Source organism: Budorcas taxicolor, chromosome 4 (genome assembly GCF_023091745.1).
Source record: "Budorcas taxicolor isolate Tak-1 chromosome 4, Takin1.1, whole genome shotgun sequence".
NCBI classification, from domain to species: domain Eukaryota; kingdom Metazoa; phylum Chordata; class Mammalia; order Artiodactyla; family Bovidae; genus Budorcas; species Budorcas taxicolor.
The window spans coordinates 50,240,596-50,262,500 of record NC_068913.1 but is presented as its reverse complement, the minus strand read 5'-3'; the positions used below and the strand labels follow the sequence as shown (position 1 = coordinate 50,262,500).

The 21,905-nt window shown below is 38.1% G+C and overlaps 2 protein-coding genes across 4 annotated transcripts in view; one reads left to right on the top strand and one right to left on the bottom strand.

Moving 5' to 3' along the window:
• Nucleotides 1-1,351, top strand: part of COG5 (component of oligomeric golgi complex 5) — a 270,198-nt gene extending 268,847 nt beyond the window's left edge. Inside the window, exon 22 of the mRNA XM_052638342.1 lies at nucleotides 1,040-1,351. Coding sequence (XP_052494302.1) covers nucleotides 1,040-1,154 — 115 coding nt within the window. The 3' untranslated portion in view covers nucleotides 1,155-1,351. The remainder of the gene's footprint in view (nucleotides 1-1,039) is intronic.
• A 712-nt stretch (nucleotides 1,352-2,063) lies between these two features.
• HBP1 (HMG-box transcription factor 1) overlaps nucleotides 2,064-21,905 on the bottom strand; it is a 30,866-nt gene continuing 11,024 nt past the window's right edge. For all 3 annotated transcript variants that reach the window (XM_052638448.1, XM_052638449.1, XM_052638447.1), the window contains exons 3-11: nucleotides 21,112-21,340; nucleotides 17,007-17,142; nucleotides 16,544-16,655; nucleotides 16,344-16,456; nucleotides 14,074-14,230; nucleotides 13,258-13,402; nucleotides 6,707-7,024; nucleotides 4,206-4,347; nucleotides 2,064-3,106 (exon numbers count right to left, since the gene is read on the bottom strand). In XM_052638448.1, coding sequence (XP_052494408.1) covers nucleotides 3,089-3,106; nucleotides 4,206-4,347; nucleotides 6,707-7,024; nucleotides 13,258-13,402; nucleotides 14,074-14,230; nucleotides 16,344-16,456; nucleotides 16,544-16,655; nucleotides 17,007-17,142; nucleotides 21,112-21,340 — 1,370 coding nt within the window. In that variant the 3' untranslated portion in view covers nucleotides 2,064-3,088. The remainder of the gene's footprint in view (nucleotides 3,107-4,205; nucleotides 4,348-6,706; nucleotides 7,025-13,257; nucleotides 13,403-14,073; nucleotides 14,231-16,343; nucleotides 16,457-16,543; nucleotides 16,656-17,006; nucleotides 17,143-21,111; nucleotides 21,341-21,905) is intronic.

The following is a 21,905-nucleotide window of genomic DNA, read 5'->3' as shown; positions in this document are numbered from 1 at the left end:
TCTACACTGACACACGGTCACCTGGAGTCCATAGCTTACACTGGGTTCCCTCTTGGTGGTGTACATCTTGTGGGTTTGGGTGGCCCGAGGTTTCTGACAGGTGAGTCTGAGGGAATCCTGGAAGGAATCACATAAAGATGTCCAGAAGGCAGAGATGAGGAGCGAGGTCAGGACAGGAAATTATAAAACCCTGCCAGTGGGTAGCAAGGTTGAGGGGTGCTATGGCCTAAGCACTGAACTGGCTACACTCCTATCAAATATAGTCCGTGTAGTTGAATGAAAATGACCAAACCTGACAGAGGACTGTGTTTTTCAGTGTTTGGGAGCAAATAATACAGGTAGGAATTGTGTATGAGATGAGATTTGAGACAGTATGTGAGCTATGATAGCTGTGGAAATGCTCCGGAGTGTGTGATTTCATGATTATAACAAAAATTTGATTGTTTTACTTGGAACATACATAGACCAATAATTAAAAGTATGCATAAATGAACAAGCATAGGGCTGGACTTGATCTGTGCTGTAGTTTGGAGACCCCCGATCTAATTAATTGAGAACATTGATCATACCTATCGCTAAATTCAGGCTGTCTTATCACAATCTGCCAACAACTGGAGCCTACGAAGTTTACCCTACTTGTGGGTTCACATTCAAGTAACAGGAGTATAAAGCCCCTGCAGTGTTAGTGTGCAGTGAGGGCCCTGCCCCTCCAGGGCAGTCCCCTCTGCGGAGCAGGGCGCCCCCTTGTGAGCTCTGTGCAGACACAGCCTGCACTTGGCTCTGCATAAGTCTCTGCAATAGGAAAGGGAAACAATCTTAGCTGCCAGAGCGCCTGGATTGTGTGATGAGACCACTACTTGCAATGCGGGTTGAAAACTGCACAGCTCTGCACCTTGGCCACAGGAACCCTACTGACAAAAGTTTTGAGGGCTATCCGTTGACTGAGCAAAGCAGAAACGAGCTGCTTTCAAGCACTGGCACCCTCCAGGCTGCTGTTTCATCTGTATGCCTTCTGACACTGTTTCCCTTTGGTTTTCAGGGGTGCTCTGGAAGCTTATGTTCAATCAGTAAGAAGCAGAGAAGGCAAAGAATTTGCACCGGTTTATCCCATAATGGTTCAGCTGCTTCAGAAAGCTATGTCTGCTCTTCAGTAAGAATGTGAAGTATTTCTTAATCTCCATTTTGTGCTAACCCATCCAGGGGTGGCAAATACATACTCTAAAAGACAGCTACCATCTACTGTTTCATGAATCTAAATGACTTTTCTGTATTTCCCTGTTGACCTCTTCTGTTTACCTCTTAAGCACTTCTACCTTAAGTATCATAAAATGTCAAAATAGATTCATCACCACCTTGAAACTCTGCAGAGCTTATTTTTCCAAAAAGATACCAAACTCTTCTCTCCCATCGGGTTTTTCTATGAAGCTATCTAAAACTTCTTTCCCATCACAGAGTCCCCACAGCTTAAGGGACGGGGTCAAGTTCTATAGGAAATATGCTGCTTCTCCCCAGCCGTCGTCCTTTCTTGCTGGGTAAGGAGTTAACCCAGTAGCTTCCATTATTTGGCTGCACATTAGAATCACTGGTAGCTTTAAATAATCCTGATGCCCAATTTGTACTCCATATTAATAAGTATGGGGGTAGGAAGCAGCCATTACTATTTTTTTAATAAAATGTTTCCAATGTGCAACAGTTCGGCAACCACTGGCATATCCCGAAGCATATCCGAAGCTCAATGTTGTTTAACCACATCTTACTGTATCTTTACTAATAGAGCAAGACTGTCTCCGTACTTTGTGTGTCACTCTATTAACAGCAGACTTTGGGGGCTTTTCTACTTTACTACAGAGATGCCAAGCTAAAAATTAGCTTTTACTCTGAAAGGAGTCTTATAAATAGTAATCTGGGTCCTTCTTTCTATTGCCCTTGCCTTGTCATTAACATTTTAAAGTTTGAAATCCCACAAGCCACTTGTAAAAATATTTTCCATTTCCTGAACCTATTATTTGGATGACTCATTCATAAAGTTCCATCAGGATAAATCAGAAGTCAGAGATAAACAATTTTTTTCATTTTATTTGAAATAATATACAAGAATATAGTGTGCAAAATTTAGGGGCAACATCATGAAGAAGTGTAATGAACTGAAATCAATTTTATAGCTGTGATTCCTAACCAGAAACACCACTTGGTGAGTAACATGAAAAGCCATGATTGTAGCTCAGAGCAGACGCAGCTCTACTGCCGTTGTGTTTGCTCTCGTTGTAGACAGCTGGAGGAAAGTAAAGTGCAAGTGTTGCACTGCTTGAGTGCAAAGTCCGCCCCCACCATAGACACGGTGACAAAAACGGTATTAAGATACGTGGCTGAGGAGATATAGGACACAAAGTTAAAAATACAATGGTGTCAACTGTTAACAGCACCATTACAGTGACTATATCCCAATGCTATTAACTAACTTTACCTTGGCCTGGGCTGGGTCTCCACTGAAGTCGAGGGTGGGCGCCGCCCAGTGTGTCCAACTCAGCTCGGGAGCCGTGGCAGGTGGCTCATAGGCTGGCACTGGCACCATCCACTGGCCCTGTGTCCTGGCAACCTCTTGGCACTGGCCAGACTAGGAGCCCCCATGTTTGGCACAGATGCTGAGCCATGTGGTGGCTGCTCAAGGAAGGCCAGCTCCCGGCTTCTGCTTCACCCCATTATGTGTACAATACAGATTAATAAGCAGTAAGGAGCCAATGTATAAACAGCAGTTACATATTTTTAAATTCCCCTTTTGTACAATTTAAAATAAAACATGTATACACTTCTCCTCTCTTTTCTACTGTACTTTAGCACCACAGGATATCAATTTTCAAGCCTATATTACCTGATAGACATATATGAAGTTTGGAAGAAAAATAAGGCAATTTGGTTTACAATGTTGACAGTTTTAGCTTACTTAATGCTCTAATGGAGAAAGCAAATCCTCACTCATTATTAAATCATTTCAAGACTCAATGCTATCGGTATCTTATGGTCACACGGATTCAGGACAAATGGTGAGACCTTCATCTTAAATCTTTCCATCAACAGTCAAGCATCCTGTTTAATGTTGCTGTGAGCCCTGTGGAGATAAAATTAAAACTCAGTGAATGCTTACAAATCAATACATAATTTCACAAATGAAAGCTAAGATGGGTAATATATTATTAGTAACAATACTATTAAAAAAGATTGCTTTCTCAAAAGTGGTACATTTTTTAAAGTTGGCTAATACCCAGTGGTCCAAGCAACCAGAAAATTTATGAAAATGAGATGAGAGATGGACTAGGATGAGCAGAAATTAAAGGGGATCCAGGCAAAGTTCTACCACATGGAATCCTAAGGTAATAACTTAAAAAACCCAGTCCGGTCATATTCTTATATTGGAATCTGACTACTTTTTATAAAGAAATTCTGACTACTTTTTATAAAGAAATTCTTAAGTGGATGTGAACGACGTGTTACTGTAACAGAAACAGACAAATACACGGGGTGAATTAGAACATCCTTGGCCAGCACTCCTGCTGCAAAATACTGTCGTCCCTTTAAGTGAAATTTCAAATTAAGCTCATTCTATCATGTGAAGTTTTCTTGTAATTAATCAAAAACACAACTTAAAAAAATGCCAGTCTAGTAATGGAGAAGTTCTAAGAATCAAGTCTGTCCGATACAGCATTATTATGGTGCGAACTTGTTTACTAGCCTTCCCAATTTTCTATTTCTTCTCCATCCTGAGATTTTTTAACCTAGAAATTCTGGGCAAATGTCAGAAGTCCCCATGAAAGTTGGTTAACTTATCTCTACCTCCACCGTCCTTACCCATCACCAACTAAGAAAAGCTGTTGAGACATACCACCCCAAATTAGAAAATTTTTCTGCTGTGTGATATTAATGAGTTAATAATCCTTATCTTTCAACCCAACTAGAAGTACATTCCAAATCTATCCACTTCAGCATATCCACCAAACATTTCTACTTTCCATGCTAAAGTAAATGGCACTAATGATGAAAGGCAGCCTACCTTACATGATGATGGACAAACATTATGAGGCTTTGAAAGATAAAAAGGCTGAGAAACAGCTTCAACACCCTTTTAAAGGTTCTAACAAATGCTCTAATATGATAGTAGAGTTTTGGAGTTAAGTCAAGATCACTTTAAGGAACTATTTTTTGAAACATACTGAATTGGTTCTTTTCCTTTTCCAACAGTCAGGATTTAAACGTTTTTGTTCTTCAGCCAAAGCCTTTGCTTCTAATGTATACATCCTCCTCTCCTCATTCTTCATTTTCTTCCACCTGTCACCAAGGATCACACTTATGGCTCTATAAAAGAAACATTTACACAATGCTGAAGGCAAGAATTTTTCAAAAACTCATGTCAAGTGCTCCTACTTCAGGAAGAAATACAAAGTTGAAAAACAAAAATCTTGTCCAACACAGAGAACAGGAAAAGTCAAGACTATAGTAGTCATTTCCAGTAAAATCCTAAGTCATATGGTCCATTCATCATAATCTTGGCAATTAAAGCCTCCTGGAGTAGGACCAATATTTCAAATTGTCAGAGAATATCTAAAATGGCTAAAAATTGGGTATTTTACACAGCTTTGATTTGAAGAAGAAAAAAAAGTATTCAGAGAAACAGTTTAAATTATCATTGGGTACATCAGTTTTTCAAAACTGTTTGAGATATTAAGGCAGAGTGTCAGCAGCATGAAGTATTCACCTTCTATTAAAAGCTCTTCTTTTTCTTGGTGCCCATAACCCATCAAGTAGTCTTTTTTCTTTCATGCAACCATAAAGAAAATAGAATGGCATTAACTATGTACTTACTGCTTATCTCCTAAAGACACCACCAAATAAACCTTAGGCATCATCTGTACTTTAAAATGGATTAATTCAAGGAGGACAATTCAGACTGGTAAGACATCAGGATTGAAATCTGAAGCTGTTACCTATTTACGAATCGAAGGGCTTCGCTGGTGGCTCAAATGGTAAAGAATCTGGCTGCGATGCAGGAGACCCAGGTCCAGTCTCTGGGTGGGGAAGAGCCCCTGGAGAAGGGAATGGCAGCCCACTCCAGTATTCTTGCCCGGAGAATCTCATGGACAGAGGAGTCTCGTAAATGGGGTCGCGAAGAGTGGGACACAACTGAGCGACTAATACTTTAATTTCATTTACTAATCTGCTCCCAAACCTACTAAAATAGTCACATCCAGAACAAGCAGACATAACTGTTTTCCTTCTGTGAAGAGCTTAACCCTTAGTTAACTCCCAATTTCATGACACTCAACATGAAAAAGTCCGCAATGACTGTGTGTAGTACATACAAAAGATTTCACAATGGCTGATATGGAGGCTAAAAAACTGGCCTCTAAGCTTTAGGAAAACAGTCACCACAGATGCTCTACTCCTTGAAATTTAAAATGTTATAAATGTATGTTATTTTTTAATATAATAAGCTGATGCAATTAATCATTGCATCTTTGATTAAAATAAAAACCAGTTTTTATAGTCTCTGGGTTAAAGGTACCATATAATGGTTGATACATGTACTATTTGATTACAAAGCATTCACATATGTATCAATTCCCAACACAGATACATTTGGTAAAAGAAGCTTCTCTTTTTAATAAAAATAAAAATACTGGGGATGGGCAAAATGGGTGAAGCTGGTGAACAGGTACAAACTTCCAGATATAAAATAAGTGATCGGCTGTAATGTACAGAAGGGTGAGCACAGTGAGTAATAAATACTGCGGTGTTGAAAACTGCTAAGAAAGCTGATCTTAAAAGATCTCATCACAAGAAAAAAAATCCCTAATCATGGTGATGTATATTAATTAGACTTATTGTTGAAGTATGAAGTCACTCAGTCATGTCCGACTCTTTGTGACCCCATGGACTGTAGCCTACCAGGCTCCTCAGTCCATGGAATCTTCCAGGCACGAGTACTGGAATGGGTTGCCATTTCCTTCTCCAAGACTTACTGTTGCTATCATTATATACAAATAGCAAAGCATTATGCTATACACCTGAAACTCAGTATGTAATATGTCAGTAGCATCTCAAATATATGTATATAAAAAGATGAGTCATTCAAACCTGATTCAAAGCTGAATTATTCTATGTGCATAATCATTTGACTTTTCTCATAATACTAATATGGGTAAGGGAACTAGGAAGAATGGGAAAGATAATTTGTGGAGAACTTGGTTTGAGCAAGTGAATAGTAGAGGATTCCAAGATGAGGTAAGGGTACGAGGAAACAGTAGGAAGGACTAGCAGTAACTTTTACTCCTGAGCTCGGCTGAGGATGCCTCTACGTTTAGTCTTTTGGCAAATCTGGCAGTCATTAGAAACTGCCAACGCCTGCACATCCACTGTAAAGCACCTCCTTGAGGTCTGACAAAAGAAGGTGCTAGTCTTTCCTGTAAAAGTGGACCAGCTGTTAAAACTAAGTCCTCTAACAGGCAAGTGACATTTAATATTATTTTAGATGGCAGGCCTTTACCTCTTAGGTAACCTAATTATCTGTCTTAACTTTTACTTTAAAGCCAACCTGGACAACAGAATTCAATAATGAAAGCTACTGAAGAATAAGTTGATTTAATTATCGCAGTTCCTGTGAACCCCACAGAAGTAGTATTCAAATTATCACAGTCAGAATCATCACTATTTTTACCTGTTATCTTTCCCTGGATACATCTGAGTATATTCAACTCTGTATTTTTTGGCAAAAAGCATGAAGGCATTCATTGGTCTTTTGCACTTGTTAGGAGAAGTGGCACTCACAGTCCCTGAGCTGTGGGTTTTGACAGCTTTAGCATACAAAGAACTGGAAGAGAGCTGTGATGATCCTGGTGAGCCACAGTTTTTACTGAATCCAGATCTTTCAAAGTCTTGACCTCCAGGTCCTCCACAAGACAAAGACGCACGACGCTGACGAGCCATACTACTTAGCACGTAAACGGCAGAAGAATCCATAGGCGTGAAGTCATAGCTATAAATAAATAAGTTAGCTATAAATAAATTAAGTTTAATTCAGTACAATTATCTGATTTGTAAAAACAGGATTAAAAAAGAAGTATCCTTAAGATCTGATTGGAAACTTCTGTGTATTTTACCTTAAATACTACCAACACTACTTTAACAACTTCACCTTTGACAGTTGGTTATAACATGAAAGCTTATGTGTGCATTTACTAAAATTAGTTTTTTTTAATCTTGAGAATACAAAAAGTTTTCTTTTATAAAGTACTTCACCCCTCCCCACCCCAAAGAAATTTATAATAATCCACATTAAGATCCCATACAACTCACTTATTCCTACTTTAGATTTATTTTTGGACAAATCTGATAACCTATTTTGTTGAGCTACAGAAACCTGAAACTAAAAAAATTTAAACAGTAGCAGGCATACATACCAGACCTAAGGACTAACTGCTACAGAAGGTAAGATGTTGGCTAAGGACAGGGAGAATTGGTTAAATGCAGCTGAAGGAACTTAAAATGCACAGTAGCCCGATCATTTGTTTAGGTACAAGCAGTCATACATGCATACATCTCCCCTAAAGGCGATCCACATAACACAGCCTAAAACTTAAACACCCACACTTGTCAGAAAGACTACATTTTGCCTGCTATATTCAGTTTATACAGGTATCAAAATAAGTTCTCTATATTATCTTACTTTCTCAATTATCTTGCTTGTTGATTATTATCCTCTCTATATGAAGAAACAGGCTAAAAAAAGGTAAAGTATCATTCACCCACAGCCTCACAGCTATTAGCTCTCAATCCTCATGTTTGTCCATCTCCAAAGCCCCAGGTTGCCTCAGCAATATCATAATACTCTGTACCATTGTTGGCAAACCTCAAGGTGAACAATCATCAGACTTACTGAAAACATTGTCTGAAAATTAGAGATAATGAGGACCATAGCCTAAAGATAACCTATTAAAAGAGCTCTCTTGTTCCAACTGTGTCAATTTTTTTAACTTTCCGCTTATATTTTTAATCTTAGCAGAAAATCTTTTACTCTAAACCCAACTCTCTCTCCCCCTGAAAACATAAATTCTAGCAATACATCAACAGGTTGATATGAGCTACAGAATAGTATCTGCCTACAGGTAAAACAATATAAGATTACAGATGATTCTAGACACATACGGAGAGCTACATGAGTGGGGTCCACACCATTAACTGCACACAATAAAAATGACTTTTACCAGTTATCACAACATCTGTTTTAAAAGGTATCACAACAAGCAAAAAAGGTTTACTGTATAGCGCAGGGAACTAGTCAGTATCTTGTAATAACCTATAATGGAAAATAATCTCAAAAATAAGTGTATAACTCGATCACTTTGCTGGGTACCTGAAACATTATAAATCAACTGCACCTCAATAAAATATATTAAGGAAATAAAAAGTATTACATGAAATAAGTGTACTTGAAGAAGTATGACTCCAAAATCATCCAGTAAATGCTTAGCAATCAGTATTAAGCCAGAGAAATAATTTTTGCTACCTCAATCTCCTCCCATATGTAATTTAGAAAAACAGCAAACCTAACTACTGTAAACAAACCTGACACAAAACTATCAATCTCTACTGTGCTTGTGTGCTAAGCTGCTTCAGTCATGTTCGATTCTTAGGGATCCCATGGACTGTTGCCCACCATCCTCCAGGCAAGAATACTGGAGTGGGTTGCCATGCCCTCCCTTCAGGGCAATCTTCCCATCCCAGGTATCAAATCCCTACCTGAAGGAAAATATTTAATTACAATTTGAAATACCAAGAGATTTAAAAATAGGGTAAGCTAACTGACTACTGAAATTTGAAAATACCACCATCTAGTGGTACAACCAACCATCCATTTCCACTATGGGTAAAATCTGTAGTTTGAAATATTCAATCACAGAATTCAGATTTTGACATGACCATAGCATTACAATATCACGTAAAATCAATCTTTAAAAAGTTTAATTTTTTTGCTATATTGAACATTCACTGCCTTCACAATCTGCAGTTCCTAAAATATGCTTTTATTTTACACCTCACTTTTTCTACATACCATTCCTCAAGCTTACAATGCCCCCTTTCCCACCATCATTGTCTATCACTCTTAAAGAAAAACTCTACAATATTGTAGTGTATATTAAGCAAATCACAAAAATTAACTCACTTAACCCTTCTACAGCTTGTTTTTTCTTTTTTCAAAGACCCACAGAAAAACTGAAAAATTAGCTTATCCCAATTTCCACAGCAAATCTATCCCAAAGCCAGGACCTGAATCCTGGCAGTCAGCTCCAGAACCAAGGTGCTACTAGACTACACTGCCTCTCAACCAGCACATCACACCCCATACACATGGACTCACTCATCACTTCTTTCTTTAGACTGGAAGCAGAGAGGCAAGCTTATGTTTTAACTGATTTTAAAATCCCCAATTCCAGCACATTCTAGGCGCTCAAAATGTCTGATGACTGACCAAGAGGGTAAAAGAAACAAATCTGGAGAACGTACAAACTGGGCTCAAAGCCCATCTCTGCCACTTACCAATAATACAGCCCTGGGCAGGTAATCCTGTAGCCTGTTTACTCATCTCTAAAATGAAGAGAATACATGCTATGCAATGCTGCATAGCTGGAAGAATAGACTATATAAGACAGGCAAGCTCACAGGTACTCAAGTGAAGGATCAATTATTATTGACAAAGTAGCCTAGATTGGTAAAGTGACTATCCCTAAACCTGCCCAGGGATGCCTAGAAGATTGGCCTCAATGCCCAATTGTCTCAAATGGGCTTCTTCAAGTCAAATTCTCACTTGGAAGCTTCCTTTCTACAGTAGAGCCACAAATTGTGTTTAAGAGCTCATCAGTTTATTGCTGACTTCTGGTCCTCTGCAAGCTGACGTCGACTCACATGCCCTTCTCCAACAAGCATGACCCAAAAGCACCTATCGTGTTGCCAGCAATGTCTAGCTGGGTACTATAAATTCTAGTCTTCACAACAAGGAGTAGAGTTAGGTGGTGTTATTACATCCATTTTACAGCTAAAGCACTGAGGCTTGCATCTGCAATAAGAGAGTAAGTCAATCTAAAATACAACACATGGAATTCCTTGGCCATCCAGCACTTAGGACTCTATGATTTCACTGCCTAAAGCCCGGGTGGGCACTAAGATCCTGCAAGCCAGATGGCATGGCCAAAACAAAACAGACTTGCCAAGGGGGAGGAAGGGTGTGGGAGGGAAGGACTGGGAATTAGGAAATGCAAAAATTATTATATACAGAATGGATAAACAGCAAGGTCCTACTGTACAGCACAGGGAACTATATTCAATACATTGTGATAAGCCATGTGTAAAAGAATATATGTATGTATAATAAAACTTAAAAAAACAACAAATAAATAGGATATTTCTAATATTACTGAAGTTCTACATTGGCCACACCCAGAGATAACCACTCTCCTGAAATGTTTATCATTCCCCCTTCCAGTAATTTTATTATAAAATAAATTCATAAACGATAAAACTATAACAACACTGTTAAAACGGCAACTATATTAACATGTTATGTTACTTAGAATGTTTAATTGTGCAGAATAAAGAACATCACAGGCTTGCTGTCCTTTCAAATGCTTACTTACAGGCTGGCAATGACTAGCATTTGGAATTAGGATTTCAAGAGGGTTCCCCTCATTCCCACAACTGGTAAAGTGGCTCACTGTTCCTAAACTGTGGGTACTGAAAATACTGTTTACCCTAAACACCTGCTTTCGTTCGGGAAGCTTTTGGTACATGCCAGGCAGAGAGCCTGTGCACCCAGCTCCCAATAAAACCTCTAGTGTTGCATGTCTAATAAGCTTCCTGGCAGATGACAACTCCTACGTGTTGTCACAACTCCCTGCTGAGGGAAATAAGCCTGTCCTGTGTGACTCCACAGGGAGAGGACTCCTGGAAATTGGGCTTCATGAGACTTAAGCCCACGCCTTTCCTTTTCACAATTTTGCTTCATATCCCCTCTTCACTGTAAGACATCATAGCTATACATGTGACTCAGTACTGAATCCTGTGAGTCCTCCCAGTAAGACACTGAACCTGGGGGTTAACCTGAGGATCCCTAACCGTATATATTTTATATACAACGTGTGTTAGTCACTTAGTCGTGTCCAACTCTTTGTGACCCCATGGATAGTAGCCAGCCAGCCTCCTCTGTCCATGAGATCTTCCAGGCAAGAATACTGGAGTGGATTGTCATTTCCTTCTCCAGGGGATCTTCCTGACCCAGGGACTGAACCTGGGTCTCCTACATTGCTGGCAGATTCTTTACCATCTGAGTCATAGAAAGAATATATAAATTTTTACTTAACATTTCTAAAGTTGATCCATGTTTAAAAATGTATGTCTAAGGTGGCACTAGTGATAAAGAATCTGGTTCAATCCCTGTGTCGGGAAGATCCCCTGGAGAAGGGAATGGCAACCCACACCAGTATTCTTGCCTGGGAAATCCAAGGACAGAGGAGCCTGACAGGCTACAGTCCATGGGGTCGCAAAAGAATCAGACACGAATGAGCACACACAAGATTCACTTCTTTTCCACTGACGAAAAGGGTTCCACTGCATGAACGTATCGCGTCCGGTTTCCAGTGAATGAGTGCTGACCCTGTGTCCATGCTCTCGCTGTCATGAGCTTCACAGAGCTCCTAGTGCACGTCTACAAGCACTCACTCCCTCTGGTGTACACACAGAGGAATGGAACTGCTGATATTTGGGGGTGACAATAAAGCCAAATTATCTTCCAAAATTTTTGTGTCAGTTTACACTCTCACCAAAACATTAGAGGCATCATGAATCTACATCCTAAGAATACTGAGTATCGGACCTTAACATTGTCTTGTTTTTCAAAGATGACTGTGTATGAAAGAATCAAACAGCATTTAGATTCCAATCGTAGGGACGTTTAATGAGCATACACTCTGGGTCAGGCCCTGTGCTGGTTACCTTTTTTTCCTTTTTAACAGTCTCACTTACGCTTTCAAAATAAAAACATATTAACCTTGTATTAAACTGAATGAATTGTCAGCCCAGCAAAACTCCTCAGAATTCTCTACTTAAATGCTTATGAATTTGTTAATTATCACAAAGAAACAATGGGTCTTAAAATCCTAGATATTATATTCAGACTTTCTCTGCATTCCTTCTGGGAGAAGGGTGACCCAACTGCCCCCATCTTCCCAAGACTGAGGGGTTTCCAGGGATGCAGGACTTTCAGTGCTAAAACCAGAAAAGTTCCGCAAAAATTCAGTTGGTCAACCTCCTTGAGTGTCAGCACACATGGGTTCTTATCCTGTTCTACAACTTGTTAAACAAGGTGATCTCAAGAAAAAATCACTTTATTCAAGTCATTCCAAATATTAACTTTTTTGCTATTCTCACAATTGTTAATCCATACAACTAAAGACCTTGGTCAAACTGAGTATTAAAGAGTTAACTAAAGGAAAAAGGATACAATTAAAAGATTAATGAACTGGTTCAGAACAACTGGCCAGATTTAACAAATTTTTTTAAACTATCAAAGCTGATCTATTTCAGTAGGATCTTGTTGTTTATCTATTATATGTATACAATTTGTATCTGCTAATCCCAAACTAATTTATCCCTCCCCATCCCCCTCAGGTAACTTTTTCAGGTAAGTTTGTCTGGTTTGTAATAAGTTCATTTGTATCTTTTTTTAAAGATTCCACATATAAGTGATATGGTATTTGTCTTTCACTTACTTCACTTAGTATAATCATCATTGCATCCATCCATGTTGCTCCAAATGGCATTATTTCATCCTTTGTAAAACTTCTCTAGAATTACTATTTTAATTACCAAGTATTTTTTCATTTATTCTTATACTGTTGACCCTTAAACAATATGGGTTTCAACTGCATGGGTCCACTTAAACATGGATTTATTTTTTTCAATAGTAAACACTACTCAGTCCATGGTTGGTTGAATTTGCCTACACGAAAAGCTGGCTGTAAGTTTTATGTGGATTTTCAACTGTGTGGGGTCAGTGTCCCTAACACTTGTGTTGTTCAAGGGTTGACAGTACATACTTCTTCTAAGTAGTCCTTTTTAATTCTCACATCTTTAAAGGTTTAACCTCCTAAATAGCAATCATTAGGGAGATTAAGAGTTAACTTTAACAGAGGAAAAAAAAGAATTATTTACTATTACCTTTTAAATGTATCAAAAACACCTGAATCATCAAAATTAATGGCATCGGGGTGTCCAGGAGGTAGACATACATCACCAATATGAATTTCACAACATGGAATGCCATGCTGTACCACAGTCAAGCTTGGATAAAATGATGACCAACCTAAAGTTAAATCAAACAATCATTACATAAAGGATAGAGACTGAAAGAAGGCACCCAAATTATTTCTTAGACATGTCACCTCTGAGTGTTAAAAACAAAAAATAATATTTCAGAGATTTATAACACAAGTCATGTATCTTTGCCACAAAACAAATCCAAGTATTTTATTTAAGCAATGCAAAAAGCCCTCCGAAACTAGTTTAATTCAGCATTTTACTAATGTATCAGTTCTATCAATCAGTACTCCATCTACCTACAAGATAGTAAGTGATAAATGATGATGACTGAGACCATGAAATAGTCTCTGAATCATTACATTTGATACTGTGTTAATGTGACTCAGGTATAAAGCATAGTTGGCCTAAACCAAATTTCAATTACCAGAATATTTCATTCCCCAAATTATATCAAGACAATAGAGAGCTTATTATGGTATACCCTACATGAGTCTACAAGTTCATACCCACAGGAAGTAGAGCTCCACCTGATTACTGCTAAGAGATTTAAACATCAGTAGGTATTACAAGGCACTTCCTATGGTAGTTTTAGTGTGAAAGAAGATTTCCCTTCAAAAGTTGTTTTTTAATCATCAAAAATCACGCCATAAGACATAACTACAAGTTTAAGAAGCTTTCTTTAAAAGTTAAGACAAATTCAAATTGAAGCCCTACCTTTATTTTTAACATAGAAAGGGTGGTCCAGTTTACACTCTACAGTAAGTAAACCATCTTCCACTGTACCAGGATCAAAAGTCAACTTCAGTACAGACTCACCAAATGATACACTTTCTTCATGTGATAACAACTTTAGACCATCAGAACCATAGCCCTGGAAATACATGCATAGAGCAAATAAATTGGCAATGTTCAGTTCAGCATGGAGTGATGTTCCTATTGTGTGTAAGATTTTGTAGAAAAGGTAAAAATAAGATGGGATTTTTGCCACTGAGGAGCTATCAACCCAGTAGTGAAGAAAGGCAAATATATAAATTACTACAATATAAAACAGACTGGAATCAGTACTTCAGTGTAAAAATAAATAGTGCTATATGGAGTTTAAAGGGAGATATTAACTCCAGGAGATTAGGAGGGCTTTCAATTCCCATGTGAAATGGAATCTAGAAGCACTCTCCTTATACCAGGAATAGTTTTAACTAGCAACTTCTTTGGAGAATGCTGAGTATTTGCTAAATTACAAGATGAATTCAGAGTTGGGGCAAATAAGGCTGCGAAGAAGGGCCCAGTTAGTAAGTAAGTAAAGGGGTCTTAAAGACTGGCAAAGTGCTCAAGCTTTCCTTTGAGAAGGATCTGGGAAGTCAATGAAAGTATTATTGTTAATGACTCAATTTTATGATGATGACAAAGACTACAGATAAAAGCTATCTCTAGTATTCAATTTATTTGAAGATTCAACAGGAGAAACCCACTACAGTCTTGAATCTGACAACTGCAATGGTGGTAGAACTGGGCTGAATAAATTCAACCAGTATTTATTGAGTGCTCAGTAGATGCTAGGTGCTAGGCTCTGAAAACACATGATCCCTACCCTTAAATTCACAGAAAGACAAAGGAGACAGACATGCCAATGGCTAGCTGTAATATCCAATCAAAGTTAACTAATAAAAGAAAATAATAAACGTAAAAAGTCTTGAAGGAAATAGAATGGATCACCTGAATATGAAGGGAGGAAAGGAAACAGTCAACTTCATGTTTTGAATGAAGCAAACAAGACAGATTTTGAATCTGGCAATCAAGAAAAGATAATAATACTCCTAAAAGAAAGGAGGAAAACGGTCTGGAGGGGAAGATAAAGGCAGTCCAGTGTTGGTTATACTAATAACTAGATTAAAGAATCTTCTGATTCTTCGCTCTGTAAGAACTTAAAATCAATCCAATTCCATCTTACAAAACAGGAAGCCAACACCCAGTGGGGCAGACAAACTGCCCAAGGCCAGTCACGAAAATGTTAATAGCTGCTGGTAGAGCAAAAAAGAAGAGCACAGCTCTCCTGACTCCAAGACCAGAGCAGTTTCCACAGGCCATAAGGAATTGCTTTGAACATTATCATCAGCGAGGAAGTGTAAATAGAGTGAGGAGGGGTAGAACCTTATCTAACATTCAACATCACGGGCAGACAAGTCAACAGTAAAAAAAAAACCCAAGACATCAGAAAGAAAATCAGGGCAGTACCATGCTACACAAATCAAAAGAAGACAATCCACTGTGCAGAATGCTGCAGAAATGACAAACAAACCAAGCAGATTTCTAAATCAGAATGAAACCAGTAACCTTTGACACAATTTTAGTAGAGCTACAGAGCCCAAGGAAAGACTACAGTGAACTTTACAATACAGTGCTTACAGCATGAAGGAAAACTGAAGGCATCAAGACTATCTTTCTCAAGGACTTAACAGATAGCACGGTCAAAACAGGAATTTTTAAACAAGCACACTTCACAGGCCCATTTTCTCTGCCCAAAGTGGAGATAGAGAAAGTGAAGATTTCAAAGATAGTTTCATCAGTATTTATCCACTGCTACCCATTACTGCCTTTGCTTACCAACTCAGAAAATACCAGCATTTTATTGGGTCATTTTAAAAGTAACTCAACTCTCTATCCACGGGGGAATTAACCACTTTGTAGATTACCTAAGATAAGGCTTTGGTTTATTTATTCATTTTATGTTTAATGCCAGTTTAGTTTTCCCTAAAATGCAATGTGTAAAAAGTGCTAAGAAATACTTTTTTCCCATCTAAGAAAGCTTCATTATCAAGGTAGGATCTCAAGTCACTGTTGTTCACACCAAGAGGATTCACAAAAGCTCCTCCCAAAACGCAGGATGCCATGTAACATAAAGCAAGTGGAGGATACATCTGTAGATTAATAAAAAACCTGTGCTCCCTTTGAAAGACTTGGAAAAGTTTAAAGAATTTTAAATCAACCTTGTGAGTGCCCATCTGGACATCTTCCTCATTATCACAGCCTTCGGTTCTAGCAAAATCTTCCACATTCTGCCATTCCTTATTGCTTCCCTTATGAAAGCATAGTCGTGTGCCTAAAGTTGAAATAAAAAACAAATATTAGATATGTGATCAGTGTGTTTGCTACACTAGTAAACTAAAAATTCAAGCCTTTTTTTAACCTTTCAAAAAACAGTGCCAAGCAGTTGAAGGCCAGGAATTGCACCATCCCAAGTCATCATCATCTGAAAGGGAGGACATGCAGAAAATGCCAGATTCCGACTCACTGTTTGCCTGTGGAAAAAAGCATTACAAACTGTTTAGTTTTTATTTTCAATGTATTTTGTAAATATGTGTCTTCAGACTTTATTAGTAGGTAACTTACTAATTTTAAACTGTGGGAGAATAAACTGCCTTCTGATGTTTTGGGAAGTTTAGTTAAATGCATTTTCTTACTGGTAATTCTGAATTTTTCTAACAGTTATTAGAGCTATACATATAAAATCAAACTCAGATCACTAGCAGAAAAACAAGACTATTTTCCATCTGTATGTACTTCAGAAGACACTCTTAGTGAGGGACAAGTTAATGTTTTTCAGCTGCTGTGCAAACGTCATAAAAGTTTAATTTCATGAATGAACTTACCCTTTCATGTCTGACTGGTGTTTGCTCCTTCCAGTGATGAGGGAAGGCCGGCTCACCCTTAGAAGAGGCCACCGGTGGAGGGCGTGCGTAGGAATGTAAACTTTTGCTAGTAGCTATGATGTGTACAGGAGATGATCTAAAATAAATCAGCCACTTTAGTTACAAAGCAAAGGTCCTTAAACTAGGGCTTTCCTTTTGATGAAAAGAACTTCACATTCACCATACCAGTGTTATTACATGTAAGACACCTATGGGAAACACTGGTGAAGATAACAAAAATTTCATCTATAGTGTGTTGTTGTATAACTTCTTTCCCTCTTCACACATTTTAAACACTTTTTTTCAGATGAGATAATATACTTCAAATTCCAAATTACTCTCCTTCATTTATTCACTCATTTTTGTGTCACTAGTGAAAATGAAAGTGAAGTCGCTCAGTCGTGTCCGACTCTTTGCGACCCGTGGACTGTAGCCCACCAAGCTCCTCTGTCCATGGGATTCTCCAGGCAAGAATATACTGGAGTTGGTTGCCATTTCCTACGTATCACTAAATACAAACAAATATACAGTTGCCTGCATGAAAGATGATGCCCCCTCATGCAGGGCTCCCTGTCCCTTTCTGTCTTACTCTGATGTGGTCACTAAATCTCATTCTGAACAGGGTCTCCAAGCTCTATGTGACAAACTCGGAACTCCTTAGCTACCAACCACTTGCAGATTCAATGAATTACCTGAAGCTGAAATGTTTAAACCTATTATAGTAGAAAACAGCCTATTTGCAAAGCAGGTACACATAAAGCCAGCTACTTCAACCCCCAGGATCACCTTAAAAGAGTAAGCTACCTCTTCCCCTTCTTTCCTGTCAAAGGTCTCTTTACCAGGCAGCACTCCCTTCAGACTACATGGGGCTCTCAAGAACACACTAAGATCCTTCCCCCACAGGCCCGTACAGGGCAAGCACTAATGTGCACTGACTCAGGAGATTGGAAAGTAGCAGAGAAGACTTAGGGTCAACTGAAGGTCCCCAATCAGGACAATTCTTCATGTCAGCTAGGGATTTGGTCTTTAACAAAAAAATGTTTACAGTGTCTGTACTAATCCTCTTTCTAACAAGAGGAGGGCATCTTACTTTCCAATTTTGCACTTACTCTGTGAGAAATCTATTAGTCCCTCGATTTTTCTAATCTTAAGTAACATTTTTATTATACCTTTGCAGAAATTACTCTCTATATAAAACTATACTGTTTTCATATTCACATAACTTAAGTAAAAACCCAAGTTAGTTTCCACATATTTTAGCATACTCTCCAACCAATTTTCAAAATATAAATACTTAAATGTTTCATCTTTTATTTCTTCCTTTTATTACATATTTACATATTTATTGAGTGGCCAAACTGTTGAAAATTGCTTAAGCTTGCCCCTGCTTTCTTAATAAAAGAAAATTAAGTTTATCAGTTCTTCTGTATAACCATTTAAAAGAGAACAATGAAAAAAATAAAAGAGGACAACGTAGTGTTCTAAAGCATGTGGCCTAAATGCTCTAAAAACTAATATGCTGATGTGTCTGAATGACTGACACCATCATCTCCTCATCCCTCTATGCAAGCATAATATAAATTTTATCTGTCCTCAACCCCTTGACACTCTACAGTACAACTTCAGACATCCAAAAGCTCAATAACTAACAGTTTGACAATCTACACAAAGTTGTAGAGAATAGCTATGGACCACTGACAGGGTTAGAAGCCAGGCAGAACAGCAGAGTGTTACCGTGCCTCGTTCCCAAGGAAGAAGGGAAGCACAGAAAATGCGGTGGGGAATTTACACCTTTAAGGAGCTACACCTTTTAACTATTTTTTTTAACATTAATTTCCTTCTGAGGGCTTTACTCAGCTTTCCATGAATTATTAATCCTCTAGTTTGTTGTGAAAAATGAAAATTACTATCTCAACTAAAATTGGGAGAAAAGGAAGTCCAATAGTAAAATCTGGATTTTCTGTTTTTAATTATAAAATAATTTTTCATTTTTTGACTCTTAAAGATTTCAATAAAAACTGGGACAATAAAGGAAGAAATACTTTGAAAAGTCAACTTTTCATCCTTGTGGAAATTATCATGGACTTAAACTGAAGTTAATTAAATTGAATTTGCTCTAATCAAGACCAATATCCTGCTGAAGAGAAGAAAAGGATAACTTGCTGGGATGCAAGAAAATCAAGGCTCCACACCTAACAAGTTTATTTTTTAGCAAAGAATTATACTAACTTACAAGCACTACCAAAATTCGGTTATTCCTACATCACTGTATATGGACCCTGGTCTACCCACCCACATGAGTGCAAATCTGGGTTACTTCCCTTCCTCATAAACTATCATATTTATCTATGTCTTTTTAAATAGTCAACTTTATAATCTGGGGGATAATTAATAAAATATTATCCATTTCTCTCTCTAGAAACCTATATGCAGGTCAGGAAGCAACAGTTAGAACTGGACATGGAACAACAGACTGGTTCCAAATAGGAAAAGGAGTACGTCAAGGCTGTATATAGTCACCCTGCTTATTTAACTTATATGCATCATGAGAAACGCTGGGCTGGAAGAAGCACAAGCTGGAATCAAGGTTGCTGGGAGAAATATCAATCACCTCAGATATGCAGATGACACCACCCTTATGGCAGAAAGTGAAAAGGAACTAAAAAGCCTCTTGATGAAAGTGAAAGAGGAGAGTGGAAAAGTTGGCTTAAAGTTCAATGTTCAGAAAACTTAAGATCATGGCATCTGGTCCCATCACTTCATGGCAAATAGATGGGGAAACTGTGGAAACAGTGTGAGACTTTATTTTGGGGGGCTCCAAAATCACTGCAGATGGTGACTGCAGCCATGAAATTAAAAGACACTTACTCCTTGGAAGGAAAGTTATGACCAACCTAGACAGCATACTAAAAAGCAGAGACATTACTTTGCCAACAAAGATCTGTCTAGTCAAGGCTATGGTTTTTCCAGTAGTCATGTATGGATGTGACAGTTGGACTGTGAAGAAAGCGGAGCTCTGAAGAATTGATGCTTTTGAACTGTGGTGTTGGAGAAGACTCTTGAGAGTCCCTTGGACTGCAAGGAGATCCAACCAGTCCATCCTAAAGGAGATCAGTCCTGGGTGTTCATTGGAAGGACTGATGCTAAAGCTGAAACTCCGATACTTTGGCCACCTCATGTGAAGAGCTGACTCATTGGAAAAGACTCTTGATGCTAGGAGGGATTGGGCGCAAGAGGAGAAGGGGATGACAGGATGAGATGGCTGGATGACATCACTGACTTGATGGACATGAGTGTGAGTGAACTCGGGAGTTGGTGATGGACAGGGAGGCCTGGCGTGCTGCAATTCATGGGGTCGCAAAAGAGTCGGACAGGACTGAGCGACTGAACTGAGGAATATTAGTTGGAAGATTCCATAATTTTACAGCACAATAACTCATTTTCTTAAACTCTGGTCTGGGTAAATGAAAATGGTTTTTTTTTTTAACCAATGAGAGTCTACTTTGAGAAATTCAAGATATCAATATCAGCAAACGTATACATAACATAAGGCCACATACACTGTGAAAAAAAAATAAACGCAGACCAAAAGGAACCAAATTCAAGGTTGACTAAGTTTAAAATATAATGTTTACTTTAATTATGGCTCTTTAGAAAATTTTCATTTCTCTAAGCAAAAAATATAAATAAAAGTATTCTTGGTCTGATGTATTTCTTGATGACTTTAAACCATTTAAGACTCAGTTCTCATATTACTTTTATCTAATCATCAAAGTATGAAATAATGACTGGGGGTTGACTAACTCTTTGATCATTTTAAGATAAAGAGCTCAATTTTAACAACTTTAATTAAAAAAAATCTTTATTTAAATGATCAACAGCATCATTACTTTTAAAACTGCTGCTGCTAAGTCGCTTCAGTTGTGTCTGACTCTGTGCGACCCCACAGATGGCAGCCCACCAAGCTCCCCGTCCCTGGGATTCTCCAGGCAACTTTTAAAACTAGGGAGGGAAAAGTGGTTTGTAATGACAAAGTTTTCAATTAAAACACAGCCAATGTTCCCACCTGTTGTAAAATGAGCACTGCATAAGTGGACTTTGTGGGCTGGTGGCAATATTTGCTAGTTCTGTTAGCCAATCCACTTCATTTTCACCGTAAGTATTTTCTGATAGTTCTGAGGTATTCTGGTTCCAAGATGGTCTTGGATATTCTTGATGAGACACATCTGAACTCAGCTGGTAAATGGCAGATTGAGCAGGATCACTCTGAACAGCCTGAAGTTCAGGAAGATCATCTGCAAATAAGCACACTCACGATTATCAGAAGGAAATCACTAATACAGGGGACAATACTGTAGTCACAGCTGGGAAAGAGGGCCTCAAATTTAGCTAGTTAATTTTGTGAGAGGAAAGGTGTAAATTCAAAATGTTTTTCTGAAAGAAACAAGTTTCAACTGAAAAAACAATGACACCTTATACATTTAAGGATCGACAAAGCTTAACAGAAAAGTACACTTAAATGGATTAATGACCTCACTACACAAACCATGTATTTACAACTGTTCACAAACTGTTCTGTTTGTGTTTTCTGACTCTCCGCCCCCAGTTTTTCACAGGCTCACCTGGGAATAATCCATATGCTACTCAGACATTTTTATGTTACCACATTAATAAGGAAAAAGGTATTTTATGGGGGTATATATATACTTAACAAGATTACTACAATAAATGAAAACAACAACTTTCAAAGATGAAACTTAGATCACAGCAATTTTTAGGTACTACTTATTCAACTTTATCTACACCAAATTATTTATTTTTAATGAGAAAGTCTAAACTCAGTAATATTTATTATTTTCC